The sequence below is a fragment of the Folsomia candida genome, unplaced genomic scaffold, assembly GCF_002217175.1.
Source record: "Folsomia candida strain VU population unplaced genomic scaffold, ASM221717v1 Fcan01_Sc001, whole genome shotgun sequence".
Taxonomy (NCBI): Eukaryota; Metazoa; Arthropoda; class Collembola; order Entomobryomorpha; family Isotomidae; genus Folsomia; species Folsomia candida.
In genome coordinates, this window is record NW_019091193.1 from 16,249,698 (window position 1) to 16,269,814 (window position 20,117).

General features: G+C 39.8%; 1 protein-coding gene across 2 annotated transcripts in view; it reads right to left on the reverse strand.

The window, feature by feature from the left end:
* The window catches only part of LOC110843122, a 69,774-nt gene extending 49,970 nt beyond the window's left edge, over positions 1-19,804 (reverse strand). For both annotated transcript variants that reach the window (XM_035857078.1, XM_035857075.1), the window contains exons 1-2: positions 18,863-19,804; positions 12,495-16,052 (exon numbers count right to left, since the gene is read on the reverse strand). In XM_035857078.1, the coding sequence (XP_035712971.1) occupies positions 12,495-12,591 (97 nt within the window). In that variant the 5' untranslated portion in view covers positions 12,592-16,052; positions 18,863-19,804. The remainder of the gene's footprint in view (positions 1-12,494; positions 16,053-18,862) is intronic.
* Between the last annotated feature and the right edge of the window lie 313 nt (positions 19,805-20,117).

Sequence of the window (20,117 nt, forward strand, 5' to 3'; positions counted from 1 at the left end):
CTCGACGTGCGTCTGCCGACACGAAAATCACGAAAAAAAGTTCCAAATAAGAATTGAACCAAAACCAACGATTGGAGAAAGTCTGCTTGAGTTTCCTTCACTCCACATTTGTTGAGATTCGGCTCTCTTTGGTGAGTGAACCAGTCTCGAGTTATTTGCTATCGTAGGGTTAAACTTTGCTATTATCCTGTGGACACAAGAAGAGATTGACTATTGACTTAATCAGATGCACTTGTAGTGCTTGTAATGTAAAATCGTGCTGTTTGAGGATGCAAACTTGGTCTGTGGAGAGTTAACTGAATGGGGGAGGAGGGGGAGGATATGTACATTCCACATATACATTTATAAATTATCCACATTTGAAAGTCATTCAAAGGCTGTGTATCTTCCTTGAGATCACGCAAATGGCGAATACCACTGAACATGGCTAAATAATGCATACGAACTTTATCATCCACAGTGTAATTGTGAAAAGTTACACAAAATCAATTCCCCGCCCATCCCTCGTCGCTGGTAATGCAAGAAATACATAATTGTTTAGTCTAGAAATTCAAAGATATGTACAGACCGTGTGACAAGTAATTCGCCACCCTATATTCAACAAGAGGAAGAAATATTTCAAGCCCAAGTTATCCGTGATGACCAAAAATAATGTATTCGAGACAAAGGTAACCTTATTTGAGGAACAGCAAAAAAGTTTAATTTGTCCCTGGCTTGTTATATCACGCAGACGTTTTAGCATGTGGCCACAAATAAAATTGGACAAACGAGTTTCCAACCAAGCAAATAAGCACATTCCCAAGAGTTGTTGAAAGGCAGGACTGCTATAATAAAGCCACAATATTTTTTGGCTTTGTAGGAACCAGACCAACAGTTCCGGAATATTCCAGCCAAACAAGCTCCACAAGTTCTTGGGGCTTGGAGAGAAAGTCTTTTCAGCTCTTTCGGTAGCTATCTGTGTCCCCCAGGCATGACTAAATTATATTTCATGTCAGCATTACAATCCAACCGAAAACCCGCATCTGACATCTTATGTGGCTAAAGTGCCACTACTTCCATGTCCAACGATGGCTTCTCAGTGATCCACTTCCTATGCTGGATTTATGTCTATGCACAAACCGACCATATCAAGAACTACCATTACGTTTTTTGAATGGTTTACATTGTAACCATAACATGGCCAAATTAGGTCCTTCCTCTCCCCCAGCCTCCAACGCTCGTCTTCAAGTTGTGTAACTATAGAATATTCTCTTCAATTTCGTGATGGAGTGAAGTGGGGAGGATTGTTTAGTCTACTCACAGCAAAACATAAACTCCAGCCAAATCGAAGAGAAGCATCGAAAGAAACTTTGTATTATTATGGGTGGGATTAGTCTGGTATATGCAGAATAGCTCGAACAGTGTTTCTGGAAATATGCAAAAATCGTCAAATATCCGTAGGAAATGTGGCATCCACATACTTTCTCCACTTGTAAAATGACCTCTTATGCAGGACCAATTTATCCAGATCCGTGTACCCATACGAAAACCTGCCATTACAGCGCTTCAGGGTATTGTCTGACTAGCCGAAAAGTCGTCTGGTTGGCTCTGGTTCACAAACATCCGCAACAAGAGCTTGAATCGATCGATTGATTGGCAGTTGTAGACAATGTTGGTTCTCAACCAAATTTCGTGATCACCTCGGGATATTTCTTGACTTTTTTCCGCTAGCATAAAACGTCTTATCACATTTAAGAATATAAATCAATATTCAATTCAACTTTAGTAATAGTAAATACGTACATACATACACTTGACATGCGTAAGAATTCCTTAGCAAATATATTTTTTGCGCATGAGAGAACTTCCAAGTTAAGCAATAATAATTGCTTTCTTAAAGCCCTCAACCTCAGTTAAACTAGACAAATTAGTAATTCGAAAAATTAATTAGCACTGCTTGAAGTCGGATTGGCAAAATTGTTAGCTCAATTAATCACGAAAAGCAACCTCTCACACAATGTTCGCAATTTCGCATAAAATGAATATTATACAACTGGTAGTTAGGTAAGGCTACAAATTCGCTTATTGACTACAGAGCCCAATTATTTAAAATATGTGCAGTATGAGATGATACGAAAAAATTACATAATACAAACAATAATATATATGTATAAGGATATCTGCGTGGTATCATCCAAAATTGCACTCGCATAAAAAGTTAACAATGTTTCCAGCAAAGTATTTACGTGATTTTAATAACAGTGATGCAATATTTACTGGCTTTTAGGCTCTGGAAATTTTGCAATACCAGACCCGAGAAGTGAAAGACATGGAAAAGGTCGAGTTTCCTCCAGTGTAATAATATCATTGATGGTGGGAGGGAAGCCTGTGTTGATTCATGTCAGTGTGCCATATATGTAGTGGCAGGATTAGGAGAAAGTGAAATGGAGTTTGGCGTAGATTCTGGTGGGCTTTTGATGGTGGGAGCTCAATGCTGCTTCAATGTTAAATCTAAAACCCTGAGCAGTTTTCCGTCTTTTCTGCCACTCCTCCCACATGGCACTACAATGGCACAATGTGCATGTGAGTAACAACGTATTCGGGATGCCATATAACGAGAACGCAATGAAAGAGTCCGGAATCTGACAAGAATATATCATTTTTATACTCATCTGATTATACCATTTGAATACGATTTTTTGTACCATTTATTTCCAGGCTAGTGCTCCAAGAGGCACTTATAGCTTTTAAAGCACAAAGGGTAAAGATGTCGCAAAAATGAGGCATTTTGAACCACCCAGAGTTCGAGATTCATATCCAATCCAGGCCTTTTCTCCTAAATTCCAGATTTCTTTGGTTCCGGTTTGGAATTGAGATTTCCAATTCCTTGCTGGATGGCAAGAGGAGGAGAAGGGTTAACGATGAACGTGGCCAAAAGTCATCTCATTTTTGGTTTTCCAGCTCGGATTTTATTACTGCTTTTTATTCTTAAATCCGGTCCAGATTATGATTATCATATAATTTTATTGAAGTTGTAATTCCATTTATTTTAAGCGAAAGGAAGAAAGGAAGCTGTCAAGAGAAAAATGGTAATTCTCTCATGTATCGATACGAATAAGTTTTCCTGCTGGGAGAGAAGCCACAATTTCAATTGAAGGTGCAAAATATCAAAATTAAATATGTACTGGATTTCACTTGATGTCTTTTAAACAGATTTAAATTCTAGGAAACAATTTAATTAATGATCCTACTCTTAAAACAGGTTAGATTTTTCTAGCATCAAGTCTTTTGTGCGGGAGAATGTCCAAAATGGTAGTCTTATCGATATCTAAGGAATTAATTCCGCATAAATCGAACAGATGTACCTTTGAAGTTTCAAGAACATTTCTTATTTTAAATTTATTGCACCCTTTTAAATAAACTTTGACCAATTTTTATCATTTGTAATATTCATGGACTATGTTTACCATTTGTACTCTATTCAATACATATATTTGAGATTGGTCACGTTATCACGCTAAATGTTGGTTGCTGGTTTGGTAGATACTATTTTACTACCATTTAAGTAATGCAGGACCATGATCAAACACAAATAATATACTATTTGACTTATAATCCCATTGAGGGCTTGAATATAAATAGTCTCTTCTGGATCTTCGAGTTGTAAATTAATCCCACAAATTTAAGGAATGTCATCAACAGTAGAACTGTATATTTCATTTATGCCAAATCAGAGACTCGTATAAAGTGAGGTGATTTTGTAGTAGATATTTTTACTGATTACTGAATATGTATGAATGTATTTGCTTCCCGATGCAATAACCATCTCTCAAACTTTCTCCTTGCAAAGTGACATTTTATTAAAGCATTGTCAAAAACACTTTGAGAAAACTACAATGTTATGTGATGATCATCATCGTAGCTGCGGGTTGTTTTTGTTTCTTCACAGGTCCTTCAATTCACTACCGTCTTTGTTCTAATGTAATTAAGTAAACAAAGGTTACCGCCATGAGGAACTCTAGGTCTGCACTCTAGTGCAATCAGCCAGTCTACCATCTCTTATGTATTTGAATTGCAGTAGTGAATTATACAGGAATGGTATACCAGGATTTCAAGAAACAAATATATGCAGAAGAAACCACCCTGCCGGGCAGGTTAGACTTGCATGAATGAGTATCCTCAAAATTAGAATTAATGCAAACAAGTGCATATTAAAAGTTATCAGTAAGTTAGGAAATCTTATAAAGAAAAAGATTTTGCGTGGGGACGGATGACATTGGAACGAGTGTGAGATTTGCGTAATTGGTGACATGAGAAAGTGTGCTTATCCTCGGAGAGTTAGGATGAATGGGAGCTCTGAGGAAAGATGTATCTTTTGGCTTGTCAAAGGACAAAGGAATGCGGGTGTCTAGTGTTGCCGCTGTTTCGTGTTTAATGGGAGAGGAGAGGTGGATGGCTGGAGGAGAAATTGCTATTGTGTTTTCCAGTTCATTCCCAGTCATTTCACTTAAGGTAAACAAAGAGGTTGTGTTAATTCCGAGAATTCAGTGCTTCAAAAGTTTCAAAAGTGCCTATAAAGGTTTCCTTTGAAGTCGGAATGTTCTAACAATGAGGAAGACGGGTCGTTTCTTACAACTTTTCTTAAAACATTAAGCCATCAAAGGGAATATTTGTCAATGTTGAAATGCTGAATGTAAACAAAGTCGTTCGTTCTTTCCACATCTTTCTGTTCTTTTAATAGAGAGGTTGCCACCACCGAATTTATGCAAACCACCACCGTCAACCGTAAAACTGCTTCTTGAGAGCTCTGTGTGTGAACGAGTGAGTTAGTTATTCTGGAAATTGTTCGTGTATCCGGAGAAAATGTTGTGTACTACTTTGGTTAGCTCCATTGCTGCCTATTTACTCAAGAAACTTGCATGATTTTGATTACAAATTTGTACACTTGGAGAGAAACGAGACCCTGTATAGCAAAGAAACTTTCTTATTTTACTTTGAATCTCATTGGCCTCCTTCTTCCACTTCATTGTTCCCTCGTCAGCTACTTTGAATTGAAATAAAATAAATTCAACCTATGCAAAAGTGGGTTTAATTTGTACAAGGTGGGTGCGCCACATTAGCAGGCATCCTGTTGAATTATGCAATCAAACTATCCCACATTAACCCATCCGAGGAAGTAATGGGTAATTGCAGCTAAGGACTGCAACCAACTCCTAAGGGCAGAGTTCCAACCATTTGAGAGAGTGTACGACATGGTGTGAGATGCAAAACTTAATTTATTTTTTTCGTTTCGTCTCATAGAGTCGAAAGCTGAATGGAATAAAACTCAAGAACGGAGTTAATCCCAAGATATTTGACTTTCACAACTCCTCCGCAGTTTAGTCCAAGCCCTTGCCTCCCTTCATAACATTATACATTATTATCAGTCACGGAGGAGGAGGAGGAGGACGGACATTCAACTTCCGTCAACGACAACGCACGTGACGATTGTCGAATTATGCATAGATCCTCGAACATCAAGCTCAAGCACATTCCGCATTTCAAAAATTTCCTCGCTTTCCATTCCCCAGCTTGTTTCAAACGTCCTTATTCCACACCGTGTGCCGCAACGTGCATGTTTCTTCACCAGCCATCCCTCATCGCGAGCAAAGAAATTGTCCCCTCTCTTTCCGTTCTGGACTTGAATGCTAGCTAGCACGTTGTAGTGACTTGTGTAACTGAATGAAATGTGAAGACCAAATAAATATCTTCCCAAAATGCATCTTCTTCATCTTCGTCGTCTAGAGTTGAATGTTTCCGCATGAAGTCCTCCGTCTCCCCCGGCGTCTTTTGCCATTTGACTCGTACACACCCACTTGGTAACTCCTATCCCATACATAAATACGCGTTCCTGAGACCATATAATGTTCCATCCAGTTGAGCTGTTTTTGTCACATGAAACACTACCAAGTTGTTCTAACCAACGCATTGGTATGGGAGGGAGAGGAGGAAGAGGGCGAGAGAACTGGGGCTCGTGGCTCTTCTTTTCGGTGTTTAAGGGAGAGGAGCGGAGCAATTTCATTACATTTTCCCTCTTTATTTCTTTCTCCTTGGTAAACCATCTTGACTTATGGGCAAATCCAAAGCCAAACCAAACCGGAGAGTCTTTCAGGGTGGGCTTCCCCTCAAAAGAAATTTATGAGGTGATAATATGTACCGTAATCCTATGCTTTTCATACAGCAACCACCAGCACAACCACACCACCGGCGTCATCATCATTGTCTTCTCATACAACATCGATTGGCTTTAACTTCCCCCATTCTCATTATCTCAGTCATGGTGAAGACGCAATGCTTAATAAGAGCTAGACCATGCCCTACAACCAAAGAAAGCAGTTGCTGTTAGTCGAACCCAATCTTATTCGAATGAGTTGAATGCATGGCAAGTGAAAGCAAGAAAGCTCAAGAATAAAGTAGTCTGCATACCTGAGTGGATCTGAGAATTGGACGATTTGCATCCATATTTATTGTTAGGTACCGCTTATTTCTTGTTGCTCCAAACCAAAATAAGAGACCTAAGAAGTACTAAAGTATGTATGTAGGTGTGGTAGACATAAACAAAATGTGAATATTTTCGGGTGTTATAAATATACGCAGTTAGTTTTCCAAATAGCATGTACATACGTATTCTGTCCAAACTCGGAGTAATCCATATGTAGATACATGCATGCATATTTTTACCGGGGAAGACGTCATTTTCACTTATCAGTTCACACTTTGCGTATGATTTTTAGATTTATGAATGGCTTAATCAAGTATGAAACCTTGTTATGTGCTGCCTTTCGGAGCCTTGAGGTCGGATGATTTTGATCTTCCTCCTTCAAGAGGTTTTGAGAGAGGCAAAAAAAATATAGCCATCCACAGGCTCTTGGATTCTTTTCCATCTAAAAATGACATCATGGCAGGAGGATCGCAAATATAGACATAAGGAATTGAAACACGACACTTTTCTTACACATCATTAATTTTAATGGGTACCTCAGCACATGGAGGTTTCCTAATGTCATCGTATGATGGTGCGACATAACCTCCATCACCCAAATACAATCACTGTTTAATGGTTTACATATTTTTAAGCCGGGGAGCATGACAGCGCGACATATTTGGCTAATGGTGTCATTTGATATGATTCGTCAGACGGAAAAAGTCACGATTTGCGTTGATACCCTGACAGTTTTCGCTGAATAAATTATACACTCTTGTGCAATTTAAAACCTCACAGCACTGTCGAAATCGAAACCAGCCAGGCAGCCAAAAGTTTCCAAAATTTTTTCACAGGCAAAATAGATTCAGAAAAAAAATTACCATGTTCGTAGCCGCTTACTCTACTTTCTTTCTAATAGACAAATTTCATAGCATAAAAGATAGGATTTCCTTAAAATTGGGGAAAAGTTTTTCATTAATTATTCCCTTCGGTAAATGGATTGGATTTGGTTGAGTTGGGCATAATAATAAAGGGGCCTTGCCGATGGTGTGACTCCACACTTTCTCCAGACATTAAATGAGAATCCCGACACCTTGGCACTTTTTTATTGCTTTCGTGAAGAATCCCAGGAGCGGAGGAAGGAGTGAGAGTGAATATATTGACATCAGAGCACAGTTTCTCTATATCACTATTATATGTCCATAGAAGGCTGCCAACAATAAAGTCTTGCTCTTCTGACGGCATTTCTGCTCCCGCTACGACGACGACGACGACGACATTCACACAGACTTTGCATCCATTCTTTTCCCTTTTGTACGCGACACTTATCGTTAGCATAAGCATTAGCATCAAACTGAAGCTTATTTGATAAGACATTCCACCCTTCTGTGAACCAATGATGGGAATGAGATGAGTCGAAATTACCTTTTTCACTGAGCAAATGACTCCATGCACATTCTTTACTTTCACCCGGCAAGGTCTGCCAAAGTTAATTTGGAAATGCAACTTAACCTGGTCTACCACCAAAAATTCCTCGTGTGTTTTGCATATTTCGAGCTTCGGCGAATTAGCTGGTGTAATGAAGTAAATGAGACCGCGTCCATACATACATAGAATAATAACCTTGTGTATATGTATCTCGCTATGTATGCAGTCTCGCCGGGGAAAGTGGGTCTGGACAACACCAGCATGGAATTCGATCTACAGTGTAAGCAAAGCTTTCCGATTTGCCGTTTGTAATAGGAGCGATATGCTTTAGAATCCAGTTTCGGCAGTGAAAGTGAGTAATTGGAAAAGCAGAATTGCGTGAGCTGGTGAGATTCGCTCCTACAATCAGTCAACAGTAAATGTGTTTTAAAAGTATGTGTTTATTTACTTAGCAAACTGCAGGGGATGGGATGCCTGCCAAGCACAAAATTGGCGAGATAATGCAGCAGACTACTTTTTCCTACCCACGATTACTTCGCATGCCCTTCTTCATAACATTTCTTGATATCACCCGGTTTCCAGTTAAAAGCGAATCATATGTAACACCGCGTCTGTCGTTTTTTTCTAGTGTTACATAAATTGCATTATTTATTCGTTTCAGCTGTCATCCTAAATTGGCTGAGAGAAAATACTCCATAAAATTTTTACTGCTATACAATGTGAAAAATATTAGGAGCACAGGAATGAAAGGAGATTTGATTTCAAATTCACACTGTTCTCATTTCAGTTTATGCAGTCCCTCTGTCCTTCACATACACACACACGCAGAGAAAAAGTACACATCCGATACTTTTTATTCCAACCTCATTTCCACGTGTATTGTTGGAGCAACTATAACGAGAGCACACACGTGAGGAGGAGATCTAGGCTTATGCTCATAAAATGACGACCAACAATGGCACACACCAATGTCGCGCAATGTACGATTTTGGCAATAAAATGGATTCTTTGAAATGCCATTTCATGTTCCGCGTATATAGCCCAAGCTTTTTCATCTTCTCTCTCAAACTCGGCAATGGTGACGAAAGAGTTTATAGTGTGAAAGAGGGGAGGAAAGTCGTTGAGTTTTGGTGGTCCCAACTTTTTTTACATCTGTGTTCAATCTCAACTCAATTCCGAAGAGAAAAGGAGACAAAGAACAGAAAAATATCTGTGTACCGTGTTATGTAAGATGAAAGAAAGGAGATAATTTTGTTGTCTTGTCGGCTATCAGGTGTCTCTGACTGGCGATATTAAGGTGTTGCATAAGAGAAAGCAGTTGCGGAACGTGTTTACCACCGCTCCTTCGACGACGACTGGGGGACAAAGAGCGGTGAAATATATGAGTACGTCAATCAAGCCTCTCCTCAGTTCCGGATTGCCAAAATCCATCTCCGACTCCTATTGTGAGATATTTTCAGACAAATGAATTTTGATCACAAATCTCAGACTGACAGCGTGCTCTCTTTGTCCGAACAAGCTTGTTGCACAAATGAAATATTAAGACTGCACACGGCATATAAATATTTACGTGTTTGCAAATTCGCGTGGGCCCATTCAACCGGAATAAGAAGGATAAACAAAAATATTTATAATCTCAAATTTTTATTAAATACTGAATATTTATTAAATCTACGGCTGTGTATACTAAAATTGTCATAATTGATGGGGCGAATTTGTAATATAATTTTTGAGAAAATAATTACATAGCATTAATTTTTAAGAATATTTGAACGATTGTGATACTATTGTGATAATTTAAAAATCGACTCGTCAAGGAGCATTCATTCTAAACCGTAAAAAAAACGTGGAAAAAAGTAAATTTATGATTTGCATCCTCCCAGAGAAAATCGCCGGTCATTACATATGTTTTATGTCGGCGACAAAAATACCCATCCGCAAGTTATTCTTGCTTGGTTAAATTAAGGAAATCCTCCTTATGCAACACTTCACAGTGAAACACACCCGGCTAACTTGGTGAAAGTCAGCTTAGTCGAGAGCTCTGAAAGAATTGCAAAGAACTCTGCTGTTTTTGTGCCGATGAATTTAAATGAGATGAAGAAACTCGAGAGAGCAGCAGCATCTGTTTATTTTAACTTCTTTCTCCTAAAAGGAAACCAAGCTCAGATAAGTCTCCAAGAAGAATTTTTGGAGTTTTGGAGTTTCCTCGTTAAAATTTGTAAATGGCTGTAAACCTTGCAAACTTGCAATATGGAGGACTGAGCAGGATTCCCAGTTCTCCCTCACTGGCAAATTTTCTTGAAAAGCCTTCTCGAGTCTTTTTGGATGGAGCGGTGGAAAGTAATGGTCGGAGAATTGAGTAAGTGAAGAAGGGCAGAAAGTGCTTCAGCCAATTCTATCATCGGCAAAATGAAAAGCGGAGCATAAAATAAAGTGAAATGAGACTCAATTGTACAATTGTACAATTTTAGGTAGCGTTTATATAAAATGAACACTAAAATAAGTCTGGCACGAATATACATATGCACCAGCTCGCATATCGTCTGGGCGCACTTTCTTCGTGCTATACGGCAATATGGTAATTTCTTAAGAGTTGTGCCTTTTAGAAATGCCACAACCATTAAAGGATCACATGTACACGACCTTTCCAACAAAAAGCGACCCGCATTATACTAATGCATTGTGCTAATTTAATAAGGTCATTTCCTCTTCTTCCACGTGAATATGGTAGCGATAACGTTGAACGATGCATATTTATACACATGTGGATATTCAAATTGCTTATACTTGTTTATTCGGTCCCTTTAAAGCTACACTAATTTACTACATTGTCACAATTTAAAATCATAACTTTTTATGAATCAACCAGGTCGGCTTGCATAAAATCTTGCATCAAAATACTTCATACGAGATGTGAAGTCAGCTAATCGTAAATAAGTGGGTGTTGAACTTTAGAACTATACAACTTGGTTTTGCCACATAAAGATTACCTATTTCAGGTCAAAAGAGTGCAAGCTAAATCCTGCAGTATTTTATAGTTTGTAGTATTTTATAGCAACCCTAGTTTCTCATCCTCGAGAGCGACTACATATGAAAAAAGTAGCTGTAAAGGAAATGAAAAACGGTTGAGACACACTGTACAAATTGCTCGTATTTGTTTCTGGGTGGGACCATTCATTGTCGTTAAGCCAAAACAAGTTTTTTGGCTTTCCTATTTATACGTGCGACTGAATCTAACTTTGTTCTACATATGTATATATTCGGTTTTGCGCAATGTGACCGTTTTAAAAAATGCATTCGACCAACTTTGGAAAGTGGGAGTAAGAGGTATTCAAGTCCATGTGTGTCTCTAGCACAGAGGACAAAAGTCACTTTCCCTGCTGCACTCCTTCCAATTTTGAGCTGTCGTGTTGTGAAAGAAAATTCTGAGGACGTGCAGACACAAAGCACAATTCCCAACCCGCTCGTTTTCTCAAAAGTTCCATGGTCAACATCTTCTTCCGCTTTCAATTCAATTCACTTTTTCGTACCAAATTTTATGTATATGCAATGCCCTACTAACTGTGCGTAGTGTAATGATTTTGTGTCTGCCCTTCATCCCAGACACTTGTTTCTCTCTTTTCTATGTCGAAAGTCACATTTGTGTCAAGGAAATAATTTCTACACTGCGACCGGGAGTGCTTTTCCACAGTTGAAAAGTAATTTGCATTGCATTACTTTATGCAGACTGTCACAATTTTTGCTACGTTATTTATTTAGAGCAGTGTCACGCACTCGCAACCGACTTGCAACCCAGCAGAATGTTTACGTATTGTATGTATGTACTATTTAAATTGTGATTTTTAGCTGACATAACCCATGTATCAGTCCATAGTGTTAATATATTATTTTAAGGTTAAGCCTTCAAAGAAAGTGTTGTTGCATATTCACGCAAGTCGTAAGAAGAGGGATGTAGGTTTCCTTTAATTGGCGCGGGTGGTGTGGTCGCCTCAATCTATCCGAATTAGGTGCAGATGAAAGGATAAAATGAGCAATGGAATATACGGAATATTTTAGTTGGGGATATAAGAGCAGTCCGAACGAGAGTGTAATGTAGACGAATCTGCAGGGAGAAAGTTGAGCTAACACATTCTCTGGAGCATCTTTTCTCCAGATCCCATATTAATTCAACATTTCACCCGCCTTGCATATGTCTGTAAGAACTGTGAAACTAAACTATTTTAACAAGATCCTCACTGGATAACCTTCTGCCAACATTGTGGTTGAACGAATACTCCAACCAGCGATGAGTAAAAGTACGTTTTTGAAGTAAAAGTAAAAACTGAAGTAAAGTAAAAGCAGGACCATGCTCAAACCCTGCGCACTTATTACGTATATCTCTCGCTAAGACGTGCATATTGTTCCATTGATATTTATGAACGTATTGGCTGCTTGATGAATACGGTAGAACAAATTAAGACAAGAAAGTGGATAAGAAAATTAGCATACTTGTAATACATACGTCAAATTTCGTTATAATTTTTAAAAAGTCACAAATCTAGTCATGGCGAGACAAATTTTCCCATGAGTTGTCAAAGTCGCAAGTAATTATTCAGCATAATATAAAATTAATCAATCCGCTTACCGTCATTGGCAATGGCAGCCATAATAATGAGGAGATTTAGGGTGGAAATCACAGCGAAATACGCCGTCCCTCGGGACACCAACTTGCTTCCTGGCATTGTAAATGTATACGAATCCTTGAGGTGGTTCACTCAACCAAATAATCCAATTCAATCAAAATTGGAAGAAAATAGTTATCCACTGTTCTTTCACTGTATTGTCTCCCTTGCACTGTATGCAGTGCTCAGCATCTGTTCACATCAATCAGTTTAATAGGAATTACCAGAAACAGTATAGTACGTCAACGCTCATTTATACAATTGAGACTCGAAATGACATGGGAATCAAGTATCCTATCAATCTTCTCGGTGGCTTGTAATATTACACTACCAGAGAAAGAAGGCTCACAAAAGAGGAAATGTAGGCCAATGGGCAATTCCAATCATCATCGTAGTTGTCGTCGTGTTCATTTAGATTCGGCTTTTTTTTACTTTGGGAAGAAAGGTAATAAAGTTAATAGATTATTTTTTGTTGGAACTATCCGTCTGAAATGGGAAATGTTTTTTGTTCATTCAGCTCCACTCACTGATAAAAGTTTTCCTGCTCCTTTTATGGAAACTACAATCAACATCAACAATCTGGTATTCAGGGTGACGTGTAGAGTTAAATGGTCAATTGACGAAATCAGAACCCTTTCTTTGCGGGGGGAAGGAAATGTAATGTCGGTTTATGTCAGTTGGACTGTGGCTAGTGTTATTGGACTGATGGCGAGGAGGTGGTTGTTGGACAACACAGTTTAATCAACACAAGGCTCGGGAATTTAATTCATTTAGAGAAATGCGGAAGAATGGGAAGAAAAACAAACAATGGTGGGATTGGATCGACGACCGAGTGACCCACATGGTTCGTTTTCCTTCTGCTCGGGCTTCTACTTGTGCTCACTCCACTCTGTGACCGCTTCAGCCATCACATTAAGAAACAGAACCAGAGAACTGGAGGAGATATAGAAATGGAAAAAGCTTGCTAAACTATCTCAATGGGCCGAAGAGTGTTTAGTTATAGGATGCCGGAGGTGATGGATGAGTTCATTTCTGGCTCTTTTGTGCTGCACAATTTTTCTTTTGTTGTCCAGACCAATATGTACGAGCCAAGAAAGAGTTTAGAGAGAACTGGTCGTGGTGGTAGTGTCGTCTTCTCGTATTTGCTCGTCGTCTGACTTTTTCTATTAAATATAAGGCTGGAGAAAGACGATATAATTCTCCCGTGGTTCTTTGTGACTGACTGCGCGGCCACTAAATATATAACTCTGCAACAGCACTCGCTTCTGGCTTCTGGTATTTGACCCAGCAACCAAGGATGAGAAAAGCCGAGAGGAATTTCTCCAATGTCAATGGGTTGCTTCTGCTGCTGCTGCTGCTGCCGACTGTGATGTGTGTGTGTGTGTGTGTGTTGGGTATTGAATATTGTCTTCTCTCTGGCGTTCTTCTCAGCTGTCCCCACTTATCTCGCACTGTATCTTTCACTGTTCGAAGCAGTATGTACGAGATCCCAGAGCAAGAGAGAGATGCTGCAAAAAAGTAATGGGTGCAAGCTCACGTCCTTTCAACGATATTGATACAAATATCTATTCGAATGTATCTGTCGAATCTGTCCCCACAACTCTGAGCCAGGATCCGTAGTGTCAGGACGACACGAAACAAGTTGAGTCCAACTGGCCCAGATGTACTTTCTCCACACTCACTACTTAACTTTGTTCCCAAGCGGCGGGCGGGCGGGCGGAGGAGGGTACGGATTACGAGTTCAGTCAGAGTATTTATTCCCTACACCCAATAACCTTTGTCCGTCCTAGTTTACGTTCGAACAATTCCTAGGACAATGATATCACTCTCCCCTCTTCCAAATATCCCTCAAAGTTTGGTGAGCTGAAGGAATCGGAGGTCATTCAAGCCAAAACGCCTCAATTCTTTGTGCGCTGATGTGTAATGTGTATTTTGTCCTGCCACTCCACCACTCGACACCACAAGGACCACCCCCCGCAATAAAATAACTTTGTCTCTTCTTCTCGAGTCAGTTGAGCAGTGGCCCAACGAAAGACTTTCGATTTCTGGATTGAAGTTGAGAACCGTCAAAGTGAAAAGTGGCGAGTTAGCGGTGGAGGTTCTGGTTCTACGAGTGGTTTCAAGGAATGCAGCAGAGGTTGAATGTTTGTCGGATGTATGTGCTTTTCTTGGTTTGTTAAGAAAGCACTTTCACTTGCACTCTCACTCATTCATTCAACGCAGCCCTTCTTTCCTGGCCACCCAGTAGCATGTACTTGGCGTATATACATAAGTACGTGTGTATGTGTCTGTGTAGCAGTGGTGGATGGGACCACAGAATAAATTTCTCTTGAGGAACAAAGCACACAGTCAACTGTATGGCACTTTCAGTGTGGGAAAAGCACGACAAGGTTAGCAGCGTGCGTGTCCTTTCCAAGATTTTTATCTCCGCTGCTGCTTCTGAGTGAGTAAAATGAATCTCTCTCCTGTCTCAAGCAACATACACATACATGGACTGGAAAACTGTGTTGTGCTTGGTTTGTTAGGTGGATGGAGAACAAGTGTAGGTAGATCCTTTGATTTGGTTTGGTTATGAGCAGCACTCGTTGGTTGCCTGGTCTGTTTTTTGCAGCGGAGAAAGCATGAAAACATGAACTTAGTATGAAGTACTCACTCTCGCCTTGTTACTCTGGCTGAGTATGTAGTAGTTCACTTTATGCCCCACAAAACTACACACGCGTCGAATAAGATGATGGATAGTCGTTAAAAAACTTGTTTTCTCCGTTGTGGCAGAGCTCTCGGCTGTTTGAGGTGGTCGTTACTCCTTCAATGTTCTTACTTTCTGGGTCATTCCAGTAACTTTATTTTTATTATATGAGTTTATTTTACTACTTCTTGTAAATATGTGGAGTCTGTTGTCTAGCTGTCTTGGAAGGAGACGGATAGGATCGTCAAGCAGGATATGAGAGAAACACGAGACAACTCCGTTCCAATGAGTGCGGAGAAAGTTAAATGAATTTACAAAGAAATGTCTGCCTCTGCTTTGAATACACCAAAGCAAAGCAACCAAATATCAAACGGGGTTGGATGGAATTGAATGCAAAAGTTTTTGAGTTGGATGTCTTAATGCTGATAGCAACTTGGTCTCGTCGTCTGTCAGAGTCTTAAATAATGAACTCGAGTGTGGACTTGGGCAATCAAAATTGAATCAACTGTTCAATTCTTCCTCTGGTGAAAGTGGGTTCAAATGTGTGTTGTGGGACTTGTGTCAATGTTCCACGATTACATATACTCTGCTGGTCAAGTAGAGTGCTGGACTTACAACAGTTGTCGTTTCAGTATGGCAAACTACACCACTTTATGTTTGGAGAAAGTCGTCTGCATCTGCCTTTGTTGGATCACTTTGAAATATTAATTTTATTTTTGTTCCTTTGTGGTCGAATCTAATTTTATAGCTCAGTTTACGTCTGTTTGTCAGTTACAAGAGGAGGGCTTTGCTTTTCAAGAACTTGGTTGTGGAGGGCTGAGGAAACTGTCTTAATCTGTAACACAGAAATAAAAATCATTTTAGAGAACACTCTTAGGAACGTAATGCAATTTATTGCGAAAATGACATGAGTGAAAGTAGTATTTGCATATTTGCATGTATCGCTGCTAATTATGTACAGTCACAACGAGTACTATTTTTTATCGCTTTCATTCACTTTTCTTTACATATTTGATCATTGAGAATATCACGTGTTGACTTTTCCAAATACTTTCCTTATTGCCAGTAATAACCATCTCGGCTGGCAAGTGAGTGGGTGTGGTAATTCAAGTGGAACTGTCCACATGACACTCACATCAGGAGTTGAGCAACACGTTACAGGGGTGAGAACGAGGAGGTGTTCTATTTTGATGGCAATGATGATGGTGATGATGATGATGATGAGAAAACCTTTGAAGTATTGTTTTTGCTTTCATGCAATATTTTGAAACGAAACAAGATGTATTTGTCAAAATGCCAACTGTGCGCTATCCGAGGGCAAAGGTACGTTTGCACTTAAATTTTCCACATTGAAAACATGAGAGTAAAGGCAAAGTAAACAAACATCCTGTGGAGAACTCGAGAGAAAAGAGAGAGTGAGTGAGTATTACGGAGGATACAGCCTTGTAAAACGCACACGACTCCTGCTGTGATGCAGACCAATTAGCTTTACAAGCTATATATTCATCTCATCCCGCTAGTCAAAGAAGCCTTAAGCGAAGAGAAACAGCGGAATAAAATTGAAAACCGGACAATTTCGATGGCGAAGTGCACCAACACACCCACACTTTCTCTCCTCAAGCCCCGAGTAACTGGAGTGTGGTTAATGTAATGAAAATTAAGGAATGAATGAACAATTTCATGCCCATGGAAGGGGTGCCCTCAGTATTTGTGGAAAAGCTCAAATGCTAATTTCGGAATTTCCTTCGCTCACACCACTCGCACTGTGCATTCCATTCCCAGCATGCACACGGAGGCCTAGAAACCGCTCGATAATCCATACAATTATTTCTAAATATATGTACGTAAGCTTGATACTGGTTATCTAGCACGGTGGCTGCTAACTTTTTCAGGCGTATTTATGAGGAGGTACATACTCCATCATCACACGGGAGCCTCCTGACTCTAAGATTCACTTGTGGTAATTTGATAATATTCTCTAAACTCTGACTCATCCGTTATTGTTTTACAAGTCAATGACGACGACACTTCCTTCCGTTCTCTTCACCGCACTCCTCATCACGAGGAAAGATAACGGGCTGCTTTCTCTCTCCTTGCCTTCCGCCACCCCAACGAAAACATTTTTCCATCAACTTTCAAACAACACAAACTTTTTCTCGACTGAAGTTTTAAAGAACGGCCGGTGGGACTGGAAATGAGTTTCTTTTGCTCTCACTTCCTTCGCAAATTAAGAGGAGCTCGCTAGAATTGTTGGTTCTGGAATTGGAGTCACTTGATAAGAGAAAAAGTCGTGGCGTCGGTCGCCCCTCACTTCCAACTGTGTTCATACGTATATACTTCCAACGGCCATCATCTTCCCATCCCAATACTGTGCATATTATCATCATTTTCACCATGTACGTCTACGTCCTTATCCTTATGGCAAACTAACTATCTACTTTTTTACTTCTTTTTTTACTTTCTATCCATCCCCATAAATGCAACGTGCTCTTTTCCGTATGATAACTTGTTATAGGAAAGCAAAAATCGTCAGGCGGCCGACAACTAATTGTTCCATTGTCACAGTTGTTGAAGGAAATCAGAATCCAAGTTTTGAGTGGAGGAAGGAACAAGTAAAAGGAATTTAGGGAATTAAAAGGAGCAAAGTGTAGGAAATCCAGTGGGAAAAAGAGCAGTAGAGAATCACCCTTTGTTTGATGAATGTCTTGGAGACAGTCTGATAAACTTGGACCTTCCGTCACGTCATTCCACTTTCTTCTTCTTGGCCTTGTTCAACTTTTGTAAAGAGTGACAATGTTGCTACATTTATTTAAAGGATGCATTCACTTTTGCTCCTGCATATTTAGCATAGTTGGCTGGCGTATTTCAGACTAGCATTAACAAACAGCAGATAGTTCAAGCTTGGAAATGACTAAATATGCAGACGGGGATGTTTATACATAAGCACATATGTACCTACATATTTACTTTACATATGTAGATTTGTCATTTGTGAGAGCCAAAGTTTTAACTCAAATCATTCGACTTAACTCGATGCTGACGTTAACATAAATGCAGTAATCAGCCTTCTGAAGCGTTTGGTTGGGTGAAATGGCAGTGAAAGTGGAGTGACGGAAATCGGCTTTCCTTTGGCTAAACTCCGTTGCATTGTTGACTGTGTGATGTCGTGCGATTGTGCTGACGATCTTGGAATACGGATTTAGAGTTAGTCTATTGTGTTACGTCCTTTATGATGGCTCAATCGATGATTGAACATATTATTTCCTCACTACTGTGTACATTTTCGTATTTTATGACTTTGACTTAAGATTTGGTAGGAGAATCTACAATGAAATGGGCTTAGCTGGAGTTATTACGTAAGATGAGAATTGTATTTACGTGGAAAAGATGAGAGTGCTTCCCTATTTTAGGGAAGCACTCATCCTCCACATCTCCCCTGCAGTCTACTCTTGCATAGAAGTCTGTTGACTGTTATTGCCACATGATAAACTCGAATAGTTTGAACCAAATGAGACATCAATGTCAATTGAATCGTATCTCTAAGACTTATAGCTCGTCCTTCGCCCTAATCTTCTTACCAATACCCAAATGACTACGCAGACAAGTAATAATAAAGCTGGCAGAAGATCAATGCCAAAAACGTACCAGGAACAGTGCATGGATTGTTGTGTCCTTATTGTTGAATCACGAAATCCAGAGTAACGTGGGTGTGAGGGAAGAAGGCATGACTTTTTGTTGGGTTGGCAAACAAGCAGTGCCGTTCAGAGGAGATGATTATGACAGAATTCGTAGTACTGACGGTGGCGGATATCATTTATTGAATTGCGAGTCCAATTTTGCTGGTCTGTATTGTCTTCTTTGGCATTCCCCTTGGATCCAATTTGAGCAGGACACTTCTTATTTTTACTCGTTGAATTGGATATTTTTTATTCTGCTTCGCAGAGTTGATTGTTTTCATTCACTTCACTTTACCCCTACGCGACGCGAGAGGGGATGAAACTCGGGTGCTGTCAATCGTGATAAAGGAAAGCGAGATGAACCCGAATGACACGTCGTCACCATTCAACTCTTCAAACAATGGATATGAATTTACCTTAATTTTTAATGAGAAGTGCGATACACAAGAGTTACAGGTTAAAATTCACCTATTGAACCAACAAATTAACGAATTGACTAACAAGTTCTTACGTATGTATATCAAGGGGGATGACTTGGTTTATTTACTAAATTTATTTGTCTACTAAATTATGATTTCTAATTAATCTGCGTATTTACTGGGATCCTTTGTTGTTGTTGTTTTCCGTTGGCCTTCCACTCCGTATTTATATAGATGAGGATTCTCGGTTAATTATTTTACTCGATATCTTATTTCAGCTATGTGAAGAAGTTGTGAAGAAGCACGTATTATCCCACTTTGGTTTGCAAGTCCTGCTTACTGCATTTAGCACTGTTTAGAGAGTGAGAGAGAGATAGGAAATCAGACGCAAACTGTTATTGAACAGGCCTTTCAGCTCCCGAGTGCAATATCTGAGATATGCCGTGCTAGATGTCGAGTAGATGGAACGTGGAAGTGGCTGACTTGAGTGAAAGCTGCGAAGCAACTAAACACTTCGGAGTCTCACTCGTCCCACTCCTCGCCTCGCTTTCTCTCTCACTCGACTTGTGCAAAACGCCAGAGCAGGCTAAGCAGAACGTGGCATCAGATAGGACAGGGAGCGAAGGGAGGATATTTCCAACATTCGCAGGAGTAGCACTGGTGGTGGTAGTCGAGAGCTGAATATTCCACCTTATGGGGCCACCAGATCTGCGGTGCTGCTGGCTGATGGAGAAAGCAATGAGTGTTAAATTCCCTTTCAAAAGTCCTGCTTGTAGTACACACTCCTGCGCCAGACTTTGACTT